Genomic DNA, 21,745 nt, shown 5'->3' with positions numbered 1-21,745 from the left:
TATTGTTGCAACCAACTCTAATATCATTATTTGCAAAATTGTTGCATATCTTTATTGCGTTAAGTTTGTCTTCTACTAAAATTTCGAACTCTGGCTTAATTCTATAGTGTGTTTCTTGTATCATTATTACACCAAAGTTTGTTTCTTTGGCTACTTTGTCTGCTTTCGCTTTGTCTATCCCATTGCTGTTGATAGTAGCGATCCGGAAATTTGTTTCTTCCATTTTTGCTTTACTCCCAGGTGCCGCATCACTTTTATATAGAATTTAATTGTATATATTTCAGTTAAAGTTATTATATTCCATTTGTTTTTGTACACACACACCCGCACGCTCGACAAAGAGCGCTTGAGTAATATACAGTTTGATACATCCTACATGGTAGTGGGCAGGAATACATATATAGGTCGTTATCCTTCTCGACCGAAGTAGTAACATTGTTCCAATGCTAACACTCGACGTCCTCGATTTGTGCTTCATCGTATTTGCAGTCTATACACTTAAAGTTACAATGGAAAAGTGTACATGAACATATTTATACCATAGACAGAGCCTTGAAGTACTACTTTTTTCGGTCTAAAACTGTCCCCCAAAAAAAAGAAAAAAAACCCAGCATGTAATAGTTCATTTCGATACAGTTGCACAGAGCATTTGACGTTCATTTTGATGTCAATATATATTGATATCGATTAAGTGCGATTTGTTTTCAAAGCTGCTTTATTGCTGGTAGTGCTTCTGTTTTCAAGTTCGATATATAATATACCCATGGAGCAGTAGTAATACAGAAATCAGAACAACAACCATCATCATCATCATCGGGAGTATTATTATCGTATATGTTGGTCACATCGATGATCATTAATAAAAAGCGGTTGAAATATGAACAATATTCCATCTCTTCAAATAGCAAATAACTAAGCAAAGTGTGTGTGTGTGTGTGTGTGTGTAATTTTTAACGTAGCTTTAAAAAAAAATGCAATCATATCGCTACCATGTCTGCATTGTGACAGTTTATAATGATGTCTAGCAATGTGGCATCATGCCACAAACATACAGCATTTTGTCCCACCCAGTCACATTATCCTCACACCAATATCTTAATGATGGGCGCCAAAAGAGGCAGCTGCTAGTACCATTTTTATGTCTTTAGTGTGATTCGGCAGGGGTTTGAATCCGCGACCTCTCGCATCCAAGGCGGACGCTCTGTACAGACACTGCACCACCTGAGCGATCGCTTAGCAAAGAATGTACGATACTGTTTCCTGTTGTTCATAACAACTCGACCTGGAGACCCACCTGACGGAAAATGAAAGCGCATTATAACGTTATAATATACGAATCCGGAATTTTTTTTGATTATTATAATTTTCAAGAAAGTTAGTGCCTTTTAGCATTTGACAAAGTGTGCTTGCAGTTGCATACTAAGGGGAGGGGGAGTTTACAACATACTTCGATGCTGACTACTGATTTGAAGCATAAAATTAAAACTAAACAACAGCATAACATGTTTATATATCTTATTAAATACGTCTTCATTTGACTTTCCGTGCGCCAAAATGCCTTCCTACACGAACATGTTCCATATAGGTAAATAAGTTGTACCAATCGTAAACAACCACCGATTTCGACATATATGATATCAATTTATAGGTTTCTCATCAGTTTAAATCGATCTGTGCAAAAAAAAAAAAAAAAAAAAATAATTTAAAAAAATGTGTGAAAATGAATAATAAAAAAGTTGCTATTTGCGACTCATTGTCGCTTGCGACTTTACCGATCTTCGTATCCTTGATGCTTCCATCCTTCCCGTTTAGGGATGGTAGCACCTACTTGGATGCTAATACTATAGATTTGAAGCACATAATTAAAGCTGTACAACAGTAAATAATATGCTTATGTATCTTCTTATTAAGTACGTCTTCATAATGTATGTTCGTGCGCCCAATGCCTTCCTCTACGAACGGTTTCGATATACACGAATAAGTCATACCAATAGTAAATAAACACCGATTTTGACAAATTTCATATTAATATATAGGTTTCTCATCTGTCTAACTCGATCTGTGCCAACAGACATGTGTGAACATGCAGAATACAAAAAAGTGTACTTTTTACTGAATATTGGGTTCGACTTTACTGATCTTCATATCCTTGCTACGTTCATATACCGTTCCCGTTCTGCGATGGTAGCACATACGTCCATGCTAATACTATAGATCTGAAGCATAGAATTAAAGCTGTACATAATTATAAAATATGTGTATGTATCTTATTAAGCACGTCTTTATCTGTCTTTCCGTGTGCCTACATCTGACCTATACGAAAGTTTTCCATATGGGCGAATAAGTCATACCAATCGCAAAGAACGATTTTGACACGTTTGATATCAGTTGATAAATTTTTATCAGTCTAAATAGATCTGTGCCAATATAAATGGGTGAAAATGCAAAATAGAAAAGTTGGTATTTTTCACTCAGTATCGCTTGCAACGTTACCGATCATCGTATCCTTGCTATGTCCATCTGCCATTCCCGTTTTGCGATCGTATCACATTTTTTCGATGCTAATTCTATAAACCTGACACATATAATAAAAGCTGTTCAACGGTAAATAATGTGTATGCGTCTTATGAAGTACGTCTTCATTTGTACGTCCTTGCGTTTAGTGCCTTCCTAACCGAATATTTTCCATATAGGCGAATAAGTCATACCAATCGCAAACAACCAACGATGTTGACAAGTTTGATATCAATTGATACGTTTCTCATGATTCTAAGTCGATCTCTGCCAATAGACATGTGTGAAAATGCAAAATAAAAAAGATTGTTCTTTTTACTGAATATCGGGTGCGACATTACCGATCTTCATATCCTTGGTACGTGAAACTACCATTGCCGTTTTGCGATTGTACCACCTATTTCGATACTAATACTACAAATTTGAAGAATATAATTAAAGCTGTACAACAGTAAATAATATGTGTGTGTATCTTATTAAGTACGTCTTCATTTGTCTGTCTTTTCTCCTAATGTCTTCTATACGATCGTTTAACAAACAGGTGAATAAGTCATTACAATAGTAATAAACACCGATTTAGCAAAATTTGATATCAATTGTTAGGTTTCTCGTCAGTCTAAATCGATATGTGCCAACAGAAATGTGTGAAAATGAAAATAAAATAGTTTGTATTTTTGACTCGATATCGGTTGCGACTTATACGTGCCTCTACCATTGCAGTTTGCCACGGTACCACATATTTCAATTTTAATATTATAGATCTCAAACATATAAGGAAAGCTATACAACAATATATAATATGTGTATGCATCTTATAAAGTACATCTTTGTGTGTCTGTATGTCCGCTCAATGTCTTCCTCAATGAGCGTTTTCCATATAGGCAAATAAGTTATAACATTAGTAATTTTTTAAAAACGCGATTTAGACGAATTTGATATCAATTGATAGGTTTCTCATCAGTCTAAATTGATCTGTGAAATATATAAATGTGTGAAAATGCAAGTAAAAAAGTTGATATTTTTTACTTGGTGTCGCTTGCGATATTACGGATCATCAACGGATCATCATATTCTATATTCTACCTACGTGCCTCTACCCTTGCCGCTTTGAGATGGTACCATATAATTCGATGATAATCATTTGAATGTTAGTGCTCCTAGATCTTTACAACACGAACGTTTATCTTAGAGTCGAATAAGTCATACCAATCGTAAGCACACACAGATTTTGACAAATCTGGTATTATTTGGTAGGTTTCTCATCAGTCTAAATTGATCTATGCCTACAGAAATGTGTGAAAATGCAACCTAGAAAAGTTTATATATTTTACCCAGTATCCTTTGCGACTTTACCATTACCAATCTTCATATCCTTGTTACGTGCCTCTAGTATTGCTGTTTTGCGATGGTATCACATACCTCGATGCTGATACTAGTGATATGAAGCATATACTTAAGCAATACAACAGTAAAAATTATGTGTATGTATCTTATTAAGTACATCTTCATTTCTCTGTCCCTGCGCCTATATCCTTGCGACATGATCGTTTTCTATAAGGCTAAATATGTCATGTTAATCGTAAAAAAAGCTACAAAGATTTGGACCTATTTGATATCCAGTTATTGGTTTCTCATTAGTCTAAAACGACCCGTGTCAATATAAATGTATGAAAATGCTACCTTGAAAGTTGCCTTTTTTGTCTCGGTATTGCTTGCGACTTACCGATCTTCATATCTTTGCTACCCGCTTCTACCCTTGCCGTTTTTTGATGGTTTGTATATAACCAAATAAGTCATGCCAATTGTAAAGAACCACCGATGTTAACACATTTGATATTAGTTTATAGGTTTCTCATCCTCCAAATCTTTCTGTTTTTAAGAAACGTTTTTCTAATTCAACTAACGGGTCATCACGCTAAAATTACGCTACTGACAAATGTCACCTTAATATCCTACATACTAAACTTAGACAAGCAGGTAGTCTCCTGAAATCCGACCTTTACATGGTGAATTTAGTTAACTCTTTCACGTGTGCATGTGCTTATGATAATGAAGAAGTTGAACACTTTGTCTATTGCCCCTTACCTAATGCCAAAGATCCCAGCTCTTTCGCTCTACCTTTCAATACACTTCTTGGTTAAGTCTAGATTTATCATTGAAAAGTGACGTGACTACTCACCTACAATAAGATGTCTTTCTGCTTGTGTGATGACCCGTTAGTTAAATTAGAGAAACGTTTCTTAAAAATAGAAAGATTTGGAGGATTTCGGATATCATCAGGCAGAGAGTTCTAAAGACGAATCGTATATGGTAAAAGGTCGTGTGAAAATATAAAGTTTGGTTGAGATTGGTGTGATACTTTGAGAGTAACGTAGACGATAATTAGATGCCTCATATCTCCTTTGTGGAAGAAGTTCGTTTAAATAGTTAGGTACTTGAGTATTTATAATCGAATACATAATGCATAATCTCTTCCTTTTCCTTCGTTGTGCAAACCAAGCAGTTTCCGCATAAAGAGACTATCTAGAAGAATTAATGGGTATAGATCTGGAACGATCCGTGCATCTTCCATCTGATTTTCCCCCCTTTATTCTGATCTTTCCGAATCTTCAATAGAACAATTATCCCAGACTCCAGAAGTATATTCTAAGGTTGGACTTATGAATAGTGTATATAATTTAGCTGAAGTCAACAATTAGTCTGCATTTAGACGGTAGTGTTTTATCTCCTTTCTTATACATCGGTATGTCATACGCTAGCTTGCACTGTGTTAGGAACACGCTGGCTGGGAGTGATTTATTTAAATGTATTTGCAATGGAACATACATTTCTTCAACTATACTTGTACAAGTTTATTACTTATTGGATTGGTTCCAGCGGTTTTGTTTAGGTCAAGACTAGTTACTACATCTATAATTTCTTGTTTATATATAATGATGGCAGAAATAAAAGTTTCATTTCTAACTTCAAAATGCGGTAACTGTTTATCATAATTTTTTAAACGTGTAACATATCAAACTTCCGAGTTCAACAGGTCGCACTTCTCCTGATCACTTGTTGCAAATTTAGATGATCATTTCGTACGTTTCAGTGGAGGTAATAGGTTCCATGTCTTTTTAGAATGTACTTGTTATCTCATTATTTTCCAAGAAGGTCGAGGATTTGATCCGATGGCAGGGGTTGAACCTGCATCCTTTCGGTCGCAGGTCTGAGACGCTAACCACTGAGCCAATGTTGCTCCTCTTAAGATTAATATACCCATATGATATTTTCCAGTATCATACGTAGCTATATGATACGTTTAATAACACCCAGTAACTCAGCAAATGCCGGCATGACGACATATGAATTGAAGGTGTAATGACGAATGCAATTTAAAGTCAATTATGTAACCTATTTTTATGCTTTTTATTGAATATCATTTCTGTCATGTGATACACATAACATAATCTTACATTTAAGTTTATTTAAAATGAAATTTATGAAATTCGTTAAATAGTTTCAATCTTTTGCGACTCTCGTGAAAAGATCCTTCATTGCTGTTCATGTAATTTTACATGTCATTATATTTCTTTATTGATTTGCACTTTGGTTACAAAAGAGACAACTTTTGCAATTTAAAACTTATTTCATCTATACTACACTAGTATAGCTCATGAAATGAAGGCAGTTTACTTGGCCTCTAATTCATCTATAGGGAATGATACCTGCGGGAGACTGCTCTATCTGACCAGTGTGTAACTATGGAAACGGTAATTTAGTGACCTCTTCTCCAGCCTCGAGCTTTAGGTTAAGACTGAAATTCGCTGTCTTATGTAATGTTCTGTATCTGTAGTTTAAAGCTGGGAGAATTATACAAAGAGAATAGCAAGTAAACCCTTCTGTAAATGGAGCAAACTCGCACTTTTACACTGTAAAACTAATTTATCTTACAATCATTTATGAATAATTAAAAATTACTGAGTAGTAACTAAGAATATATAAATTCTTTAGATGGAGACCCAAATTTCATTTTTTAAATTATCGTATTTTTTATGTTTACTTTCCAGATACATTTTTAAAAAAATTCTCAAGAAAATATGAAATCTGACAAAAGATAACGAAAGTCTTATTATTTTGATTTTTTGTAAAGAGCAAAGAAAGAAAACTATTAATGACATAAGCTTTCATCATGACATATACACACTAGCCTCCACAGAAGTACCTTTATGACAGTACGGTTAAAATAGAAATAAATATGCATATACAGTTGTAAACTTTCCCGATTTATGACTAAACATTTATACTGTGATAGGGTATTCTTAGTAAGTAAAATGTGTATTATACAATGAATGAATAGGAGGTATTCGATGAATGGACTGCACGCATTTCAGGTGCAGTGGCTACTCAAGATTATTTACTGATGCACAAACTAGTTATAGTTGTCATACTGGTTGTCATTCCAGGGATACTGACAGTCAGTGATTTCCACCTTGTAAAATCTTTCCTCTAGGGCGGACAATAATAATAGTTTCTGAAGCTGATTTTATTAGCAATGGTTTGCAAAATAACAACAAATATCCTTGTGTTTTATCAACTCATTATGGTTCCGCTGCTTTGGTAGAACAAAAAGGAATGTTCTTTATTGTTTTATGAATGTTATGCCCTGTGACAATGGCCAACATTTTGTAGGTCACGATCACTTTGGCATAAACTTATTTTATGCATGGCAGTTGGAAACTACGAAAATCTTCTTAGAGGCGAGCTGTATAATCGGCAGTTACATTGTTATTCTGAAAGAGTTCTGATAACTAAATAAATAAGTAAATAAATAAAAACACCATCTTTTATCATTAAAAGTTGCCAAGTGTTGTTTATACATTGTACGTGGCGTAATTCGTAAGTTTACTCGGCATATTTTCAACTCGGTAACGCCTGGTAACGGTCATACTTTTACCTAAATATGTGGGTCCTTTGAGAGCATCGTAAATGTATGGAGGAAAAGAAATAATTGTATTTTATGCTCATCTCAAAAGATTTGTTTGTATTTCTGCGAAATAGTCATGCCTAACCAGATAATAGCACAGACCCCCCCCCATTGTAACTACAAAGCCTTGAGCAAGTGCGAAGTTACCAGTTAATTTTATTGTTTGTTTCTATTTTTCAAGTTGTCTTCGTGTGTGCGCGCGTAAATTGAAAGCTTGTTATTACCAGTCAATATCGTCAATCATATTTGCTCCATTATTCCATGCAGATAAGAAAGGAACTAATTTTGTGTTGAATTTGTGCCCCCCCCCCCATCCCACCCCGCCCCGGCACGGTACAATAAACAAACACTTGATTGAAAATAAAATAAAAGAAACTAACCTTGCATTGTTATAATGTATTCCTTCTTTTTTCATCATGCGAAATTTACAGAACAAAATATATCAACGAACTCCGTAAATGTAGCGGATGCCGGCATGCGTATGCATCCTTACTGTGTGTGTATCGCTAATGTCAGATAAAAAAAATATCGCAAAAGAGACGAAAATATCACCAGATTGCTTGAAGGCGCCTGCCATTCACGCATGATAAGTTTCAAGGTGCAAACGGACCAAGATTATATTGTATCCAGGTTAACTATACGACGATATCTCGCAAATAAAAAAAAAAATCATTATTTTAAAGAACATACAATGTGAGTGCAAATGATAATCTTTCGCTAGTATGAGTTACGAAAGTATCATGGGGGGGGGGGGCACCAGACAGATGACCCCCACCACACAAAAAATAAAGTGTTTTCATGTACTCTTGTATACCCCAAGATGTGTGTGCTTGTTTAAAGTTTAAAAAAGGAATTTTGATCAAACTTTTAGTTTATAATTAGTCCTAGTGTTTTCTAAAGGGTAGTAGTCTGAAACATGGGTCTTATTCCCATTTTCAGATTTCATATCCTTGATTTTTAGTGATCTTTGTCAAGAATTTTCTATGTTCCGTGTATGCTATGTGTATCAATGCTATGGTGTGTGTATGCTATATAGTCTGTGTGTAGGGACAGCAATACTATGTCAAATTTGTCTCTGTTGTCTTAATATATATTTTTCTATGGACTTTTCAAATTTATTTGTTTGTCCTGGTATAAATTTAGTTGCTTTTGAATTAATTTGCAATTTAGAATTCCGGCGAGATGAACGGTATACTACCATTTGAAATTAAAATAAAACCTTTTGTTTTATGTGATTGACTATGGTGTGGTGTTTCTCACATTAAAGTCTATTTTCAAAATGAGGTAGGCTGTATTCGAGTCAGGGTCCGCACTTTCTTTCTTTATTTATTTGTGTTTCTCCCGATTCGAGTTAGGCCTCCTCTCTAGTATTTAATTTATAATGTAAAAGAAGTAAATATCCAACCCAAAACCCCTTAGGAAGCTTTATACATTTACTGGTTTGGTTTTAGCATGAAAAACATAAGTGACATCTACAAAAATAATAAACTGGTAAAAAGACTAGAAACAACAAGGACCTTTAGAAGTATAAAGGAACTTTTATGTAAATATAGGGAAAATGAGGAACTTTGGGGAATTGAAACTAAGGAAACATATAATTGGATAAGGGAAAATTTAACCTCTAAAATTAAAAATAAAGTAGAGGAGGAAATATCTCGGTTAATTGGGACAGACCTTAGAGGTACTGGACCAACATCGGCTCTCCAAAAATACAAAGCTTGATATTCAAATATCTACACGACATATGCATACATGTAAATTATCTCATGTGCAAATGTGCGAACTTCACAAAATATCATGCGATGGCACAGTGCGAGTTTAGGAAACAAGACAGGATACAATTAATTATGGAGATATCCAAGAAATAAAAATACAGAAGAAACCAAGTTTTATATCAAGACGGCAACTTTAACAAAACTTTAATAGGAAAAATAACAGATAACATAACTAAAACCATGATGGCGTGTGACCAAGTCATAAACATAAAAAAAATGAATAGGCAAATTTTTTTGTAATCCTTTCAAATTAATTAGAAAAAAGAACTTCTAGGAAGATTTGTGAATGGGAGGGACGGGGCTGCAAAGGGTGAAAAGAAGGGGAGGGAGATGGGGCAATGGATAATCTCCCCTTAAAGGGGACCATCACAAAGTGAACCCTTGCCCTCATACCCCCACCCCGCATTGGAATCTGCTGTAGCCGCCACCCTTTTAGATTCTTATAAATTTTCCTAAACAGCTTCAGTTTCTTTTTATTATCCATTACAATTAAAATTAAATAATTAAATAGACTTTAATTATATTACGTAAACTATCACAAATCCTAATTATCGGGACAGAGAAACTATATGGGAAAAGAACGAGATAATGACGTCATGGGGCTATGAAAGAGTCGGGAAAAACACCTCATATAGGAAACTTTACATACATACACGAAAACAAAGGATCTAATAAGTCTCTCTTCTAATTCTATTTGCTCAAAATGTGCAGCTGTCGCACTGCACGGTAAATCCCCACTGTGTGTGTGTATGTGTGTGTGTGTGTGTGTGTGTGTGTGGGAAGAACAACCATTTTTAGAGATTTTGGCAGAAATCCAATAAATAATTTGAGACGGCCTAACTCTAGGTGGGAGAAATACAAGCAAATAAAAAAGTGTATGGACTCCAACTCGAGTACAGCGGATTTCAATTTACAAATCCAATATGTGAATAATGACACAATATATTTGCACACAGAACACATTAAGTTTTTTTTTTCTTAATTAAATTATAATACACCGTTACTTAGCCAAAATTCAAAAATATATTAAATAAATAAAAATAAACCTTTTCTTGATCCGATTATAAGGTCCTAAGATTACTGGGGAGATTTGGGAAAAAATAAAGGTTATCCCAACATGGAAGCAAAATATAGCATACACAAACTATAGCATATATATATATAGCACACACGGGATATAGGCGACCTCTAGCCAAGGTCAACCAAGAGTATAGGGAAGGGATTTCAAGTCAGGTGATGGAAAGATGGAAACCTATTCGGAAAAACAACCCTATAGATAAAACTAGGTTTTAAAAGAAATACCCCGTTAAAAAGGAGAATTAAATTTTTTTGACCTAAATTCTTTTGCATAATATAAAACATACAACACATGGGGGGGGGATAAATACACATAAAACACTATAATTTTTTGGAAAAGTGGGGTGGGGGGTCTGTCTGGTGCCGGCCCCCCCCCCAGTACTTCGTCTTGTGGGGATAAATGTACGTCATTTCCTGCTGGCGTCCTCTATAGGTGGAAAATCGTATCTAAGTAACAGTGATGTATACTTTTATTTCGAGAAATTAAATTATTTTTTCTGTACACTTTATAGGTTTTTTTTGGTTCTTTTTGTTCAAGTATAACTACTTTTAATCATGTTATGCAAATCTGATGTATAAAGAAAAATGTTGGTGCATGGCCGGTAACTTTTATACGTCATGGCAACGGAAAATAAATTCCGCGCATGCGCATTTTGTGTGGGAGCACCAAAAAAAAACCCACACAAAAACAAGCAATTTACTAAAACAAGCCATTACGTGAGAACTTGGCCTGAAAAGAGCAAATATAGGTACTATAAAATATTGCTAGTCTCGGATTTGACAAGCCTTAGTTTTTTATGCTGATGAAACATTTTTGAGTAGAATTTTTTTTCCTACAGTTTAAATGCCTAATTTTACTGTTTATAATCATACATGTTCAAATGTACTGGTCACATATAACAATATCGTCGAAATATTAACTGATACCATGCTGGATTTATATAGAATGTCTAAATAATCATAAAACTAAAGGTGTAATTGATTATAACCAATATATATTTTTTGCAATAACAAGATAATGAGATCCGAACATTGACCAAACAGTACTTAGAGAAATTCAATATCGATTAGTTCATCCTCAACCTCCAACTGATATACTTTATTGCAAGGGGTAAATGGTACCGTATTGAAAGACGTGTTAGGATAAAAGATACCGTTGTTAAAGAATATCCTGACCGACTGAGATCTTAACATCGTACATCATAGCTGCAAACAGTGCAAGCCAATATACACATTTGCATTATGCTCACGCAAGAAATATTGTATCAACCAAATGGGTTTCTTGACCGAGCGATGTCAAGCCCTTGCGCGAATCCCGCTACGAGTCATAGGTTTCCCCGATTCAAAGGAATCCTGTACAGCTACTTCTGCAAACTGGAAAGTCCAACGCGTCCAATCTATCAGTAATGTTACTCTAATTAATACATGACCACAAATCCCAACTTCCCAATTGTATGTCAATGTCACAACTGCAAAGCTTCTCTTCGTTAACTTTCCGTAACTTACCGCCAGTATTTCACGCCGTGAAACTATACAACTCAACAACCTAATACAGGGAACCGTTTTTACTACGCCACCTTAGGCCTTTTAAATCATGATTTTTAGCTTCATTTCGCCTGTAACTTTGTAACATATTTACCACCACAGCAACAATAAATGGCGCCCGCCGACGGCGGAACAGTCCTTTTCTGTTGATTCCATTGTATAATTTACCAATCTCCAGTCATAAATACTGCACCTGGAGTCACACGATCAATTCACGCAATTAGATTTGAATAGGGACTACTGAGTGACAGGGATACTCATGCGGCTCTTACCTGAATTCACCAAAAGTAAACCATGTCATCTTGAAACTCACTTACACTTCACTCCGTAACGTTTGCCCCTAGTAATTGGCTAATTATTTTGGTCTAAAGACTATAATCCCAGCACCGACTTCCCATATTCAAGCAAGTATATAAGGAATCCTTAAAATGGAGAGCGGTAAACAAATGCGCATACTCCAAAATATATTACAATATTATACATACCTTGGAATTTTATTAACTATTTTTGTTTACATATTTTCATTGTACTCGTGGATGGGTAATGTGATTTTGCGTTCTGCCTTGCTTATAAAATGTATTGTCTTTGGTCAACAAAAGTTGATTTAGAGAGGATAAGAAAAGAAGTTTTGTTAAACGATGATGGAATTAAATAAACACTGGGGACAATATCGTACGTTGCACATAAATCGCAGAGATTAATTGAGATTTTGCTTAACGGTCAATCAGTCCGCACTCGAAGTAGGGAAATAAGCGAATAGTGCAAAAGCCGACCATTGTCTGATAATCGACGTACATCTGCCACAGCCATATATTGTAAAAATCCCATTACTACAGGTAAAAAAGAATTAACTACAACTGCTTCTTTGGGGCGTCATGTGTGACCAGTGTATATTATTAGTACTGTGTTAGAAAAATATTGCGACAAACCAAAGTAAAGAAAACAGTCACTTTTATCAATCAGTCCATATCGTTTTACAAATTATACTGAATAACTGACTTCAGTAGAACTCAGAAGAATGTATTCCTGTAAGCACATCACGATTGCGGTGTTTGTACATTTATATAAAGTGGGATCATTTTACAAGCAAAGTATACATTTAAAAATTAACACTACAAATGAGACAACGCTTAAGTACATACGGATTATAATCGTGAGATGGCAAAGAATGGTTCATATGTTGAGAGGTAACCAATACACCAACAAAATAAAAGTTTGTAAGAACATCTTATTTCCTTCTTAGATATACTTAGCCATAATGCAAATTGTTTCCTAATATGAAACATGTAAACATATTCCGACCATGCTGGAAACAAAAATAGTAAATTTAATTTAGTTCAGCGTAAACTGTAAGTTAGTTCTTTCCTTTTGGCATGGTGTCTGAATAAAAAAGTATATTTCTCAAATTTGCTAACCACTACACTGTCATTATGTAATTAGATACCTAATTGATGTACCATGGTTGTATACATATATCTATAAATATATATAGTTTTGTGGACATGTACGGTTGAATAATACCATCCCGTGTTTGTGTAGGGAAATGCGTACATCACAATCGCACTCGTAAATTTGAATCAATACCATCTCATGAATGGTTAGGGGCCGTCCATTTAGTATGTACGCATAGAGGGGTGGGGGGGGGTAACCCAAATGCATAGGCTTGAGCATGGAGGTATACTGATAATATATGTACGCATTTAAGGGGGGGGGGGCGCTGAAACCTCGAAAATAAGTTGTATAATACGTAACCTGTTCGACTTGGTTCAGTAGGCTTTTGCATTTTAGCGGACATAAGACAAACTTGTCCCACCCAGTCACACTATCCTGACACCAGGCCGACTAATCCGAACACTAACCTCTTAATGATCGGCACCAAAAGAGGCAGCTGCTAGTACCATTTTTATGTCTTTAGTATGATTCGGCCGGGGTTTGAATACGCGACCCCTCGCATCCGAGGCGGACGCTCTATAGACACATTGCACCATCGGAGAAGTCGCTTAGTAAAGAATGTACGATACTGGTTCCTGTTTTTCATGACAACTCGACCTGGAGACCTACCTGATGGAAAATGAAGGCGCATTATAAGGTTATAATATACGAGTCCATAAATACATAAATATTTTTAAATTATAATTTTCGAGCAATTAGTGTCTCTTAGCATTTAACAAAGTCTGCTTGCAGTAGCGTACTAAGGGGAGGGGGGTTACAACATACTTCGATGCTAATACTACTGATTTCAAGCATAAAATTAAAGCTAAACAACAGCATATAACATGTTTACATATATTATTAAGTACGTCTTCATTTGTCTTTCCGTGCGCCAAATACCTTCCAACACAAAGATTTTCCATATAGGTAAATTAGTTGTACCAATCTTAAACAACCATATATTTCGACATATATAATATCAATGTATAGGTTCCTCATCAGTTTAAATCGATCTGTGCCAAAAAAAGTCGAGAAAATTAATAATAAAAAAGTTGGTATTTATGACTCATTATTGCTTGCGACTTTACCGATCTTCATATCCTTGATATGTGCATCTACCCTTCCCGTTTTGCGATAGTAGCACATACTTGGATGCTAATACTATAGATTTGAAGCATATCATTTAAGATGTACAACATTAAATAATATGTGTATGTATCTTATTAAGTACGGTTTCATATGTCTGTTTGTGCACCCGATGCCTTCCTATCCGAACGGTTTCCATATAGGTGAATAATTTATACCAATAGTAAACAAACACAGCTTTTGACAAATTTCATATTAATATATAGGTTCTCATCTGCCTAAATCGATTTGTGCCAATAGACGTGTGTGAAAATACAAAATAAAAAAGTTCCACTTTTTACGGAATATCGGGTGCGACTTTACCGATCTTCATATGCTTGCTACTTTAATACACCCTTCCCGTTTTGTGATTGTAGCACATACTTCGATGCTAATATTAGAGATCTGAAGTATAGAATTAAAACTATACAATATTATAAAATGTGTGTATATATCTTAATAAGCACGTCTTTATTTGTCTGTCCGTGCGCCTAGATCCGACCTATACGAAAGTTTTTCATATGGGCGAATAAGTCATAACAATCGCAAAAACAACGGTTTTGACACATGTGATATCATATGACAAATTTGATTTTAATTGATATGTTTCTAATCATACTAAATCGATTTGTGCCAATAGACATGTGTGAAAATGCAAAATAGAAGGTTTTGTTCTTTTTACTGAATATCGGGTGCGACTTTACCGATCTGCATATCCTTGCTACGTGAATCTACCATTGCCGTTTTGCGATCGTACTACATATTTCGATGCTATTGCTATATATCTAAAGCATATAATTAAAGCCGTACAACTGTAAATAGTATGTGTATGTATCTTATTAAGTATATCTTCCTTTGTCTGTCATTTCGCCTAATGTCTTCCTATACGATCGTTTTCCATACAGGTGAATAACTCATAACAATAGTAAATAAACCCCGATTTTGACAAATTTGATATAAATTGATAGGTTTCGCATCAGTCTAAATCGATCTGTGATAGTAGAAATGTAAGAAAATGCAATATGAAAGTTTTGGTATATTTGACTCTGTATCGCTTGTGAATTTAACAATCTTCATAACCTTGATACGTGCATCTTCCATTGCCGTTTGTCTCGGTATCACACACTTCAATGTTTATAGTATAAATCTGAAGCATACAAGGAGAGCTATACAACAGTATATAATATGTGTATGAATCTTATTAAATACATCTTGATGTGTCTGTATGTCCGCCCAATGTCTTCCACAGCGAGCGTTTTCCATATTGTGTATTGTTCCACTTCCTATTTTTACACTACCTAATTTTGACCTAGTTTAATAAACACCCATTTCTACAGAGGACACATCTGTCGCAGCCTCGACATTTTTTTACACTTATCAGCATTGAGTCACTCGGACAAAAAGATTTGTCAAAAGTCATATCATTATTATTAATGAAGTGAAACAAGGACACATACGATGAAAAAAATAATACATTTCTCCAATTCACTTTTTTCCAACCAGGAAGTCCTCTTAAAATCTTTACCAACTATTCTGACAAGGCAAATACGATTTGTTCCATACCAATCATCCAGTCTGCTACTCAACATGTGTTAGCTATGTGACTCACAGCTGATAACTGCATCTCCATCACCTTTTTAGAATTGTGTTTTGTGTTTTACGTGAATATGTCATTACTGATTTTCTGAGGTGGTTCTTGGGTATTTTACTTTGGAGTAATGAACATGAAACACACGTTTATGGTATATTTCATAAATAAATCAGCATCCTCTACATTACTGCTAATTTAAATAAAATTACGTGTATTACTATTAGGATGTTTCTCTCAAAAATAGGCAATTTTACTTTAATAGTAAATTTTCAAACGTCCATTAAACTAATCTTGATATTTAACTTATTTTGACAAATTAATTCTTTCTAAATGTCTTCTGTCTCCTATCATTTGCACTATTAGAGAAATAAGTTATGAAGTATGCAAAACAGTTTTGTACCTTGAACAGTACATGTACATTAAAGAATTGGGGTTCTGCATATTCACAATGCCATTTAATTATTGCAAGGATGTTGTACACTAAATCCAGTATTCTTTTATTATAAGTAAACAATTGTATTATTATACCATCATGATTTTCCCCCAATTTTATTCTTTCAGCTTTTCCAACAAAATATCTGTTCCAAAACAAATTTTTTGATAAATATAGGAACAAATTCTGAGTAAACACCATTTTTCTTTTGTTGTCGTTGTTAATGGTAGACTGAGAGAAGAAAATGCAGCAGCATATACTATGAACTTAAGTGAAGTTATGAACTTACTAAGCCTGGATTTAAATAAATGGTATCACTTGTATTTCTAATGACAGCCACAATCCTCTTAGTTTGGGCTCAAGACCAGCAATAGTGAATAGAGGTATTTCGAAAGACATATAACAGCTCACTCATTATAATGTTACTAATTAGCATTATTGAAAACTTCTTAGATATCAAAATAAATAGTATATATGTATGGTGCTTGTTGGCGACATTGGCAGATTATTCACCCCACATCCTGGTTCCCGGGCAGTTTTGATCTCTCACAATAATAATCACGGGCATAGTGGCTCGTTACAAAGAAAATCAACAGATTTGGGTTCTAACCTGTAACACTATTAACATATTATATTGTTACAGGTTAGAACCCCATCCCTTGATTTTCTTTGTAACGACCCCCTGTCATCATGGGCAGTAAATTTGAAACATACTACTTCCGGGTCAATCTATTTTTAAGGTGCAATATATACTAGTACATAATGGGAGGTAACTCAAGTTGTGCTATTCAATTCAATTCATTAATGAAAAAATGGAAATAAATAGGTAAAAAGGCAATTATTTATTTTGCAGATGAATATTTATCGAATATTTAACATTCAGCAGCATAAATATGCATTTATTTTATTGATATTTGTGGCAAGAGTGCAGAAAAGGACGACGTGCTTCGTGGGCAGATGGAAATCTGCCCACGAACTTTTATCTGCCCACGAAACCGTCTGAGGACGACAAAACTGCCCACGACCCACCTTAAATAATAGTATATATATATATATATATATATATATATATATATATATATATATATATATATATATGAGAGAGAGAGAGAGAGGTGCGAGAAAATATATTTTCTGACTTAAACATAACCTATATTTTAGATCACTATTTTTTAAAAGTTTTTACAAACATTACATGTGTTTCAGGTTCTAAAAGTTACAGTATTCGTCGAATCACACCGTAATAAACACATTTTCAAATGGAAAGCTCATATAAATAAACTGACAGAGTAGATATTTATTCATATTTAATCATTAATGCAAAATTAACATTGATAGTCATGCTAGATACATCAATTTCAACTTAATTCGCACGACTTTGTAGAAAACATATTCAATAAACATCTGGTTGGACGTCCATAGCTTTTGCTCTTCTGCCATTTTTTAAAGCAAATTAAGCTGTTTCGAAACAGAGGTCAACATAAATAATAAGATGTAGCAGATAAGAATGAGGAGGAAGAAAGATGGTAGCGAAGATATGAAAATAAACTTTGTTAATTCATATTGTTGTCAGAGAATCGCCTTCCATTAACACGACTTTGGAAATTTTGGACACCCCCCGACATTTAACATACCTGTTCGGTTGCTCATAAAGACTGTCATATTGTTGCTTGGACAATATCATGTCCAGCTCCATATGGATGCCATCATGCATAATTTTTACATTGAGGGTATCTAAGAAAAAAGTTAAACCATACAAATTAAATTGTTATCTTCCATACTGTTATTCTTCTCTCGATCATACACAATTATGATATAATATAAATGGCAACGAAGAATTTTATTCATACAATAAAAGTGAACCCTGGCTATTAAGACCACTCACAAGTCGTAGGAAACGTGACTTTATTACCAGATCGTAATAGCTACAATTTAAATTTGATCAAGAAAGAGCGATTCGGTTCGTTTAATTTGTTACTGTTTTATATGATGGGTCGTACAACTTGGATGGTTTTATTGATTATCTAAAATATTTGAATTTTGAATCTTGTAACAAATGACCATCAAAATTTTGAAGCAATGATTATAAATGGAGTACCCTTATTTAACTCTGTGTTGAAATTATGCTTGTCGTTCTATGTAAGTTAAACCCTGAACCATGCTGGTGCTGCCGGCCAATATCATTGCTGACAAAGGTGTGAACAATCACTACTTTTATAAGAATACTGGATGATTGTCATAAGTTTGCATGAAACGTTCGGTAAATACTGAAATATTCACGTCTATTATCATGGGGTAAGCGTCTGTTTAATTGGTGCTATGCTTGTTGGTTAGGCGAATTATCTCAGAGATATTTATAGAAACTAATTAGCATAAGATTTCCCGACAAAACTTCATACGTTTAAAACCAACAACGTTTTACCACTTAAGCAAAGGGTACATTCTGAATTATACTACAAATTTAACTAAACGTCGGTGACTGCTAAACACTTTTTGAGTGTTGTGTATGTTATTTGGCCTAGATGATGGGCTATCAGATACACATGTCGCTTGGTGGTCAGACAACCTTGGTACTTCAAATGATATCACTTAATGTATCAAACTGAGCCTGGTTTGTGAGTGAGCAGCGGTCAAACGAAATGTTGAAAAACCAGCGCTTGATTGACAGCTGTAGGTAGATAGAGGGAGCCTTGAGATTCATCACGTGACTAGTGCAAGATAAGACTTGCTATTGACTTCAAAAGAGTCGCATGTCTCGATGGAACTGACTCTTTTCGTTTACGAAGATTCATGTTCATATTTCACCGTTTTGGTTCGTGATCTATAAATCATTCATTTTCCATTATTGCCAGGGCGATTGGATGTGGCATAATTTAAGGTATTGAAAAATGTCATCAAACTCGGATCGGAATACCTGTTGAAAAACTTAGATTATTTAGTTTTTGAATCAAAACCTTTTATTGAATTGGATAACATTATGTTTGTCAGATTCTTAGATAGGCATTTCTACTGTTTGTGAGGTTTTTAACAAGGTATAACTACAGTCTGGTAGATTCTTAGCCCGGCATTTCGAATGTTTGTGAGGTTCTTAATATGTTTACAGCTTGTGAAGTTCCTACTACCGTCTAACTACATCTTATGGTTCTTAACTCGATATTTCTGCAGTTTCTGAATTTCTTAATACGCCAATTATACACCTTGTTACGTTCTTAAACGGCATTTTTACCGTTTGGGTACATTATACCGTTTTTCTTCAGTATGTAAAGTTCTTAATTCAGAATTTCTACAGTCTTTGATGTTCTTAATAATACAGTATTTCTACAGTCTTAATACACAATATCTACAGGTTCAGATGTTCCTAATACGCCATATCTACAGCCTGTGAGGTTTCTAGTAAACAATTTTGCATAGATCGTATGAGTTTCATCAGTATAACTGTCATGTTTGATTTAAGTCTTGACTTTGCATCAAATGATCATGAATCCAGCCAATCATTAGCTATACACAAAATTTCTATTAAATTTCTTATCTGCAAAACATGGCTTTTTGTGTATTTTATGCTAAATGTTTTCAAATGCATTTTCATGTAGTGAAACTTTGTTTCGAAACTATTTTGTGTAAACTACGAAAACTGGATATTGTTTCTGTTATTTTTGTCTTTGTTGCTGTGTTATTCTTGTTCTTCCTGTTGACTACGAGAAAGTTATCGGGTTGTGATATTTCAGATACACCTAATGTTGTAATATATATAAAGGAAATATACACCATTTGACCGGATTGTAATAACACTTTCATCTGAGTTCTACCACATTTAACCTACTGTACGATTGATTGTGATAAAATTAAGTATAACATTAGAAAAGCAGCAGAGGGGGCGAATCGGACATTTTGTCCAATCGTTATTTTGCTTAATTATTACTTTCTGCACTCAACGATCTAGTGTCGTCAGCGCCTGGTAAAAAAAAAACGACGACGTCGTTGGGGGATCGTCGCGTCGTCATTTGGTTTAATTAACACCTTCTGCGCGCCGATTCCCAGCGTCGTCAGCGTCCGGTAAGCACGTCGACGACCGCGTCGATGTCATTGCCCCCTCTGCTGCTAAGAAGTTATTTACAATGAAAATTATTTACAACTAACCGAATATTTGGTCAAGTCCGATACGATATCGTGTCCGAGGATCATGTAAATTTATCGTTATGAATCCATGTGGGGTCGACTGAGCATGACTAAAAAAGTTTCGAAAAACATTAAAGTCCATGTCACCGCCGCACCATGTCTGCCAAATATTTCGTAGCGTGTGTGTATCAACGCCGTTGAATACAGCAAGAATATTGCAGTTATCTCTGATTACTTTTGGAATCTGAGTGTATCGTTGAGTGACATATATCACGTCAGTGTTTTTATGCCTGCCTCTGGAAAATATCCTAGCTGGGTTCTTTTGATTGTCTAACATAACATCATCGTACACGACTAGATTGTTAACGTCGCCATCAATATCATCAATACCCGGTGCATCATTGATATCCGTAATAAACTCAATAACATTCTTTTTAGCGATCGCTGATGCATTCTCGTTGAAATCTTTCAACACCTCGTAGCATCGTTGATCATCTACGCTAGGAGCAACCAAATACAACTTATCCCACTTCATCCATCTCATTATTAAATTGAGTAACAATTGCGTCTTGCCGGATCCAGATGGTCCGATGATAATCATCCGGATCGAGTTTGGTAACGCTGCAACATGCTTAACTGGTTCTCTTGTTTTAGTCGCCGAAAAATCAATTATATTCATATCTCTATACATAAATTATGGATCTATATTGTGTGAAGTGTAGAGTGCGTACTGGCACAAATGATATGACAACCGTTACGACAAGAAATAACAGATCGGCGCTTACTGGTAAGTGTGTACAATGCGGTACAAAGAAATTTAGATTTATTTCTATTAGACCCGGAGATGTTTTAAAAAAAAGCGAGGAGGTGACATCGCAGCCAAATTGGCAAAACTCCCCGGAACACCGTGGGCAAAGTATCCAGGAGAAAAACACCTCCCAGGATATAACTACTGTGGCCCCGGAACACGATTAGATATTAGACTCGATGATCAAAATCAGCCCAAACCCGGTGAGTATCCAATAAACGCTATCGATAAGGCGTGTCATGCTCATGATGTTGCTTACAAAAGTAGCGATCTGCAACAGCGTCATATCGCGAATGTAAAATTAATTCACGCGCTAAATGCTATTCCTGATAAATCCGTCAAAGAAAAATTGGCCTCATGGTTG

The 21,745-nt window shown here is 35.0% G+C and overlaps 1 protein-coding gene across 1 annotated transcript in view; it reads right to left on the bottom strand.

The window, feature by feature from the left end:
* LOC149800491 (zinc metalloproteinase nas-4-like) overlaps positions 1 to 21,745 on the bottom strand; it is an 83,689-nt gene that overhangs the window by 46,198 nt on the left and 15,746 nt on the right. Inside the window, exon 3 of the mRNA XM_089960128.1 lies at positions 18,092 to 18,191. Coding sequence (XP_089816254.1) covers positions 18,092 to 18,191 — 100 coding nt within the window. The remainder of the gene's footprint in view (positions 1 to 18,091; positions 18,192 to 21,745) is intronic.

This window comes from Sinohyriopsis cumingii, chromosome 5 (genome assembly GCF_028554795.1).
Source record: "Sinohyriopsis cumingii isolate HCF-2022 chromosome 5, ASM2855479v2, whole genome shotgun sequence".
NCBI lineage: Eukaryota > Metazoa > Mollusca > Bivalvia > Unionida > Unionidae > Sinohyriopsis > Sinohyriopsis cumingii.
Note: the sequence above shows the minus strand (reverse complement) of the source record. Positions and strands in the feature narration are given on the sequence as shown.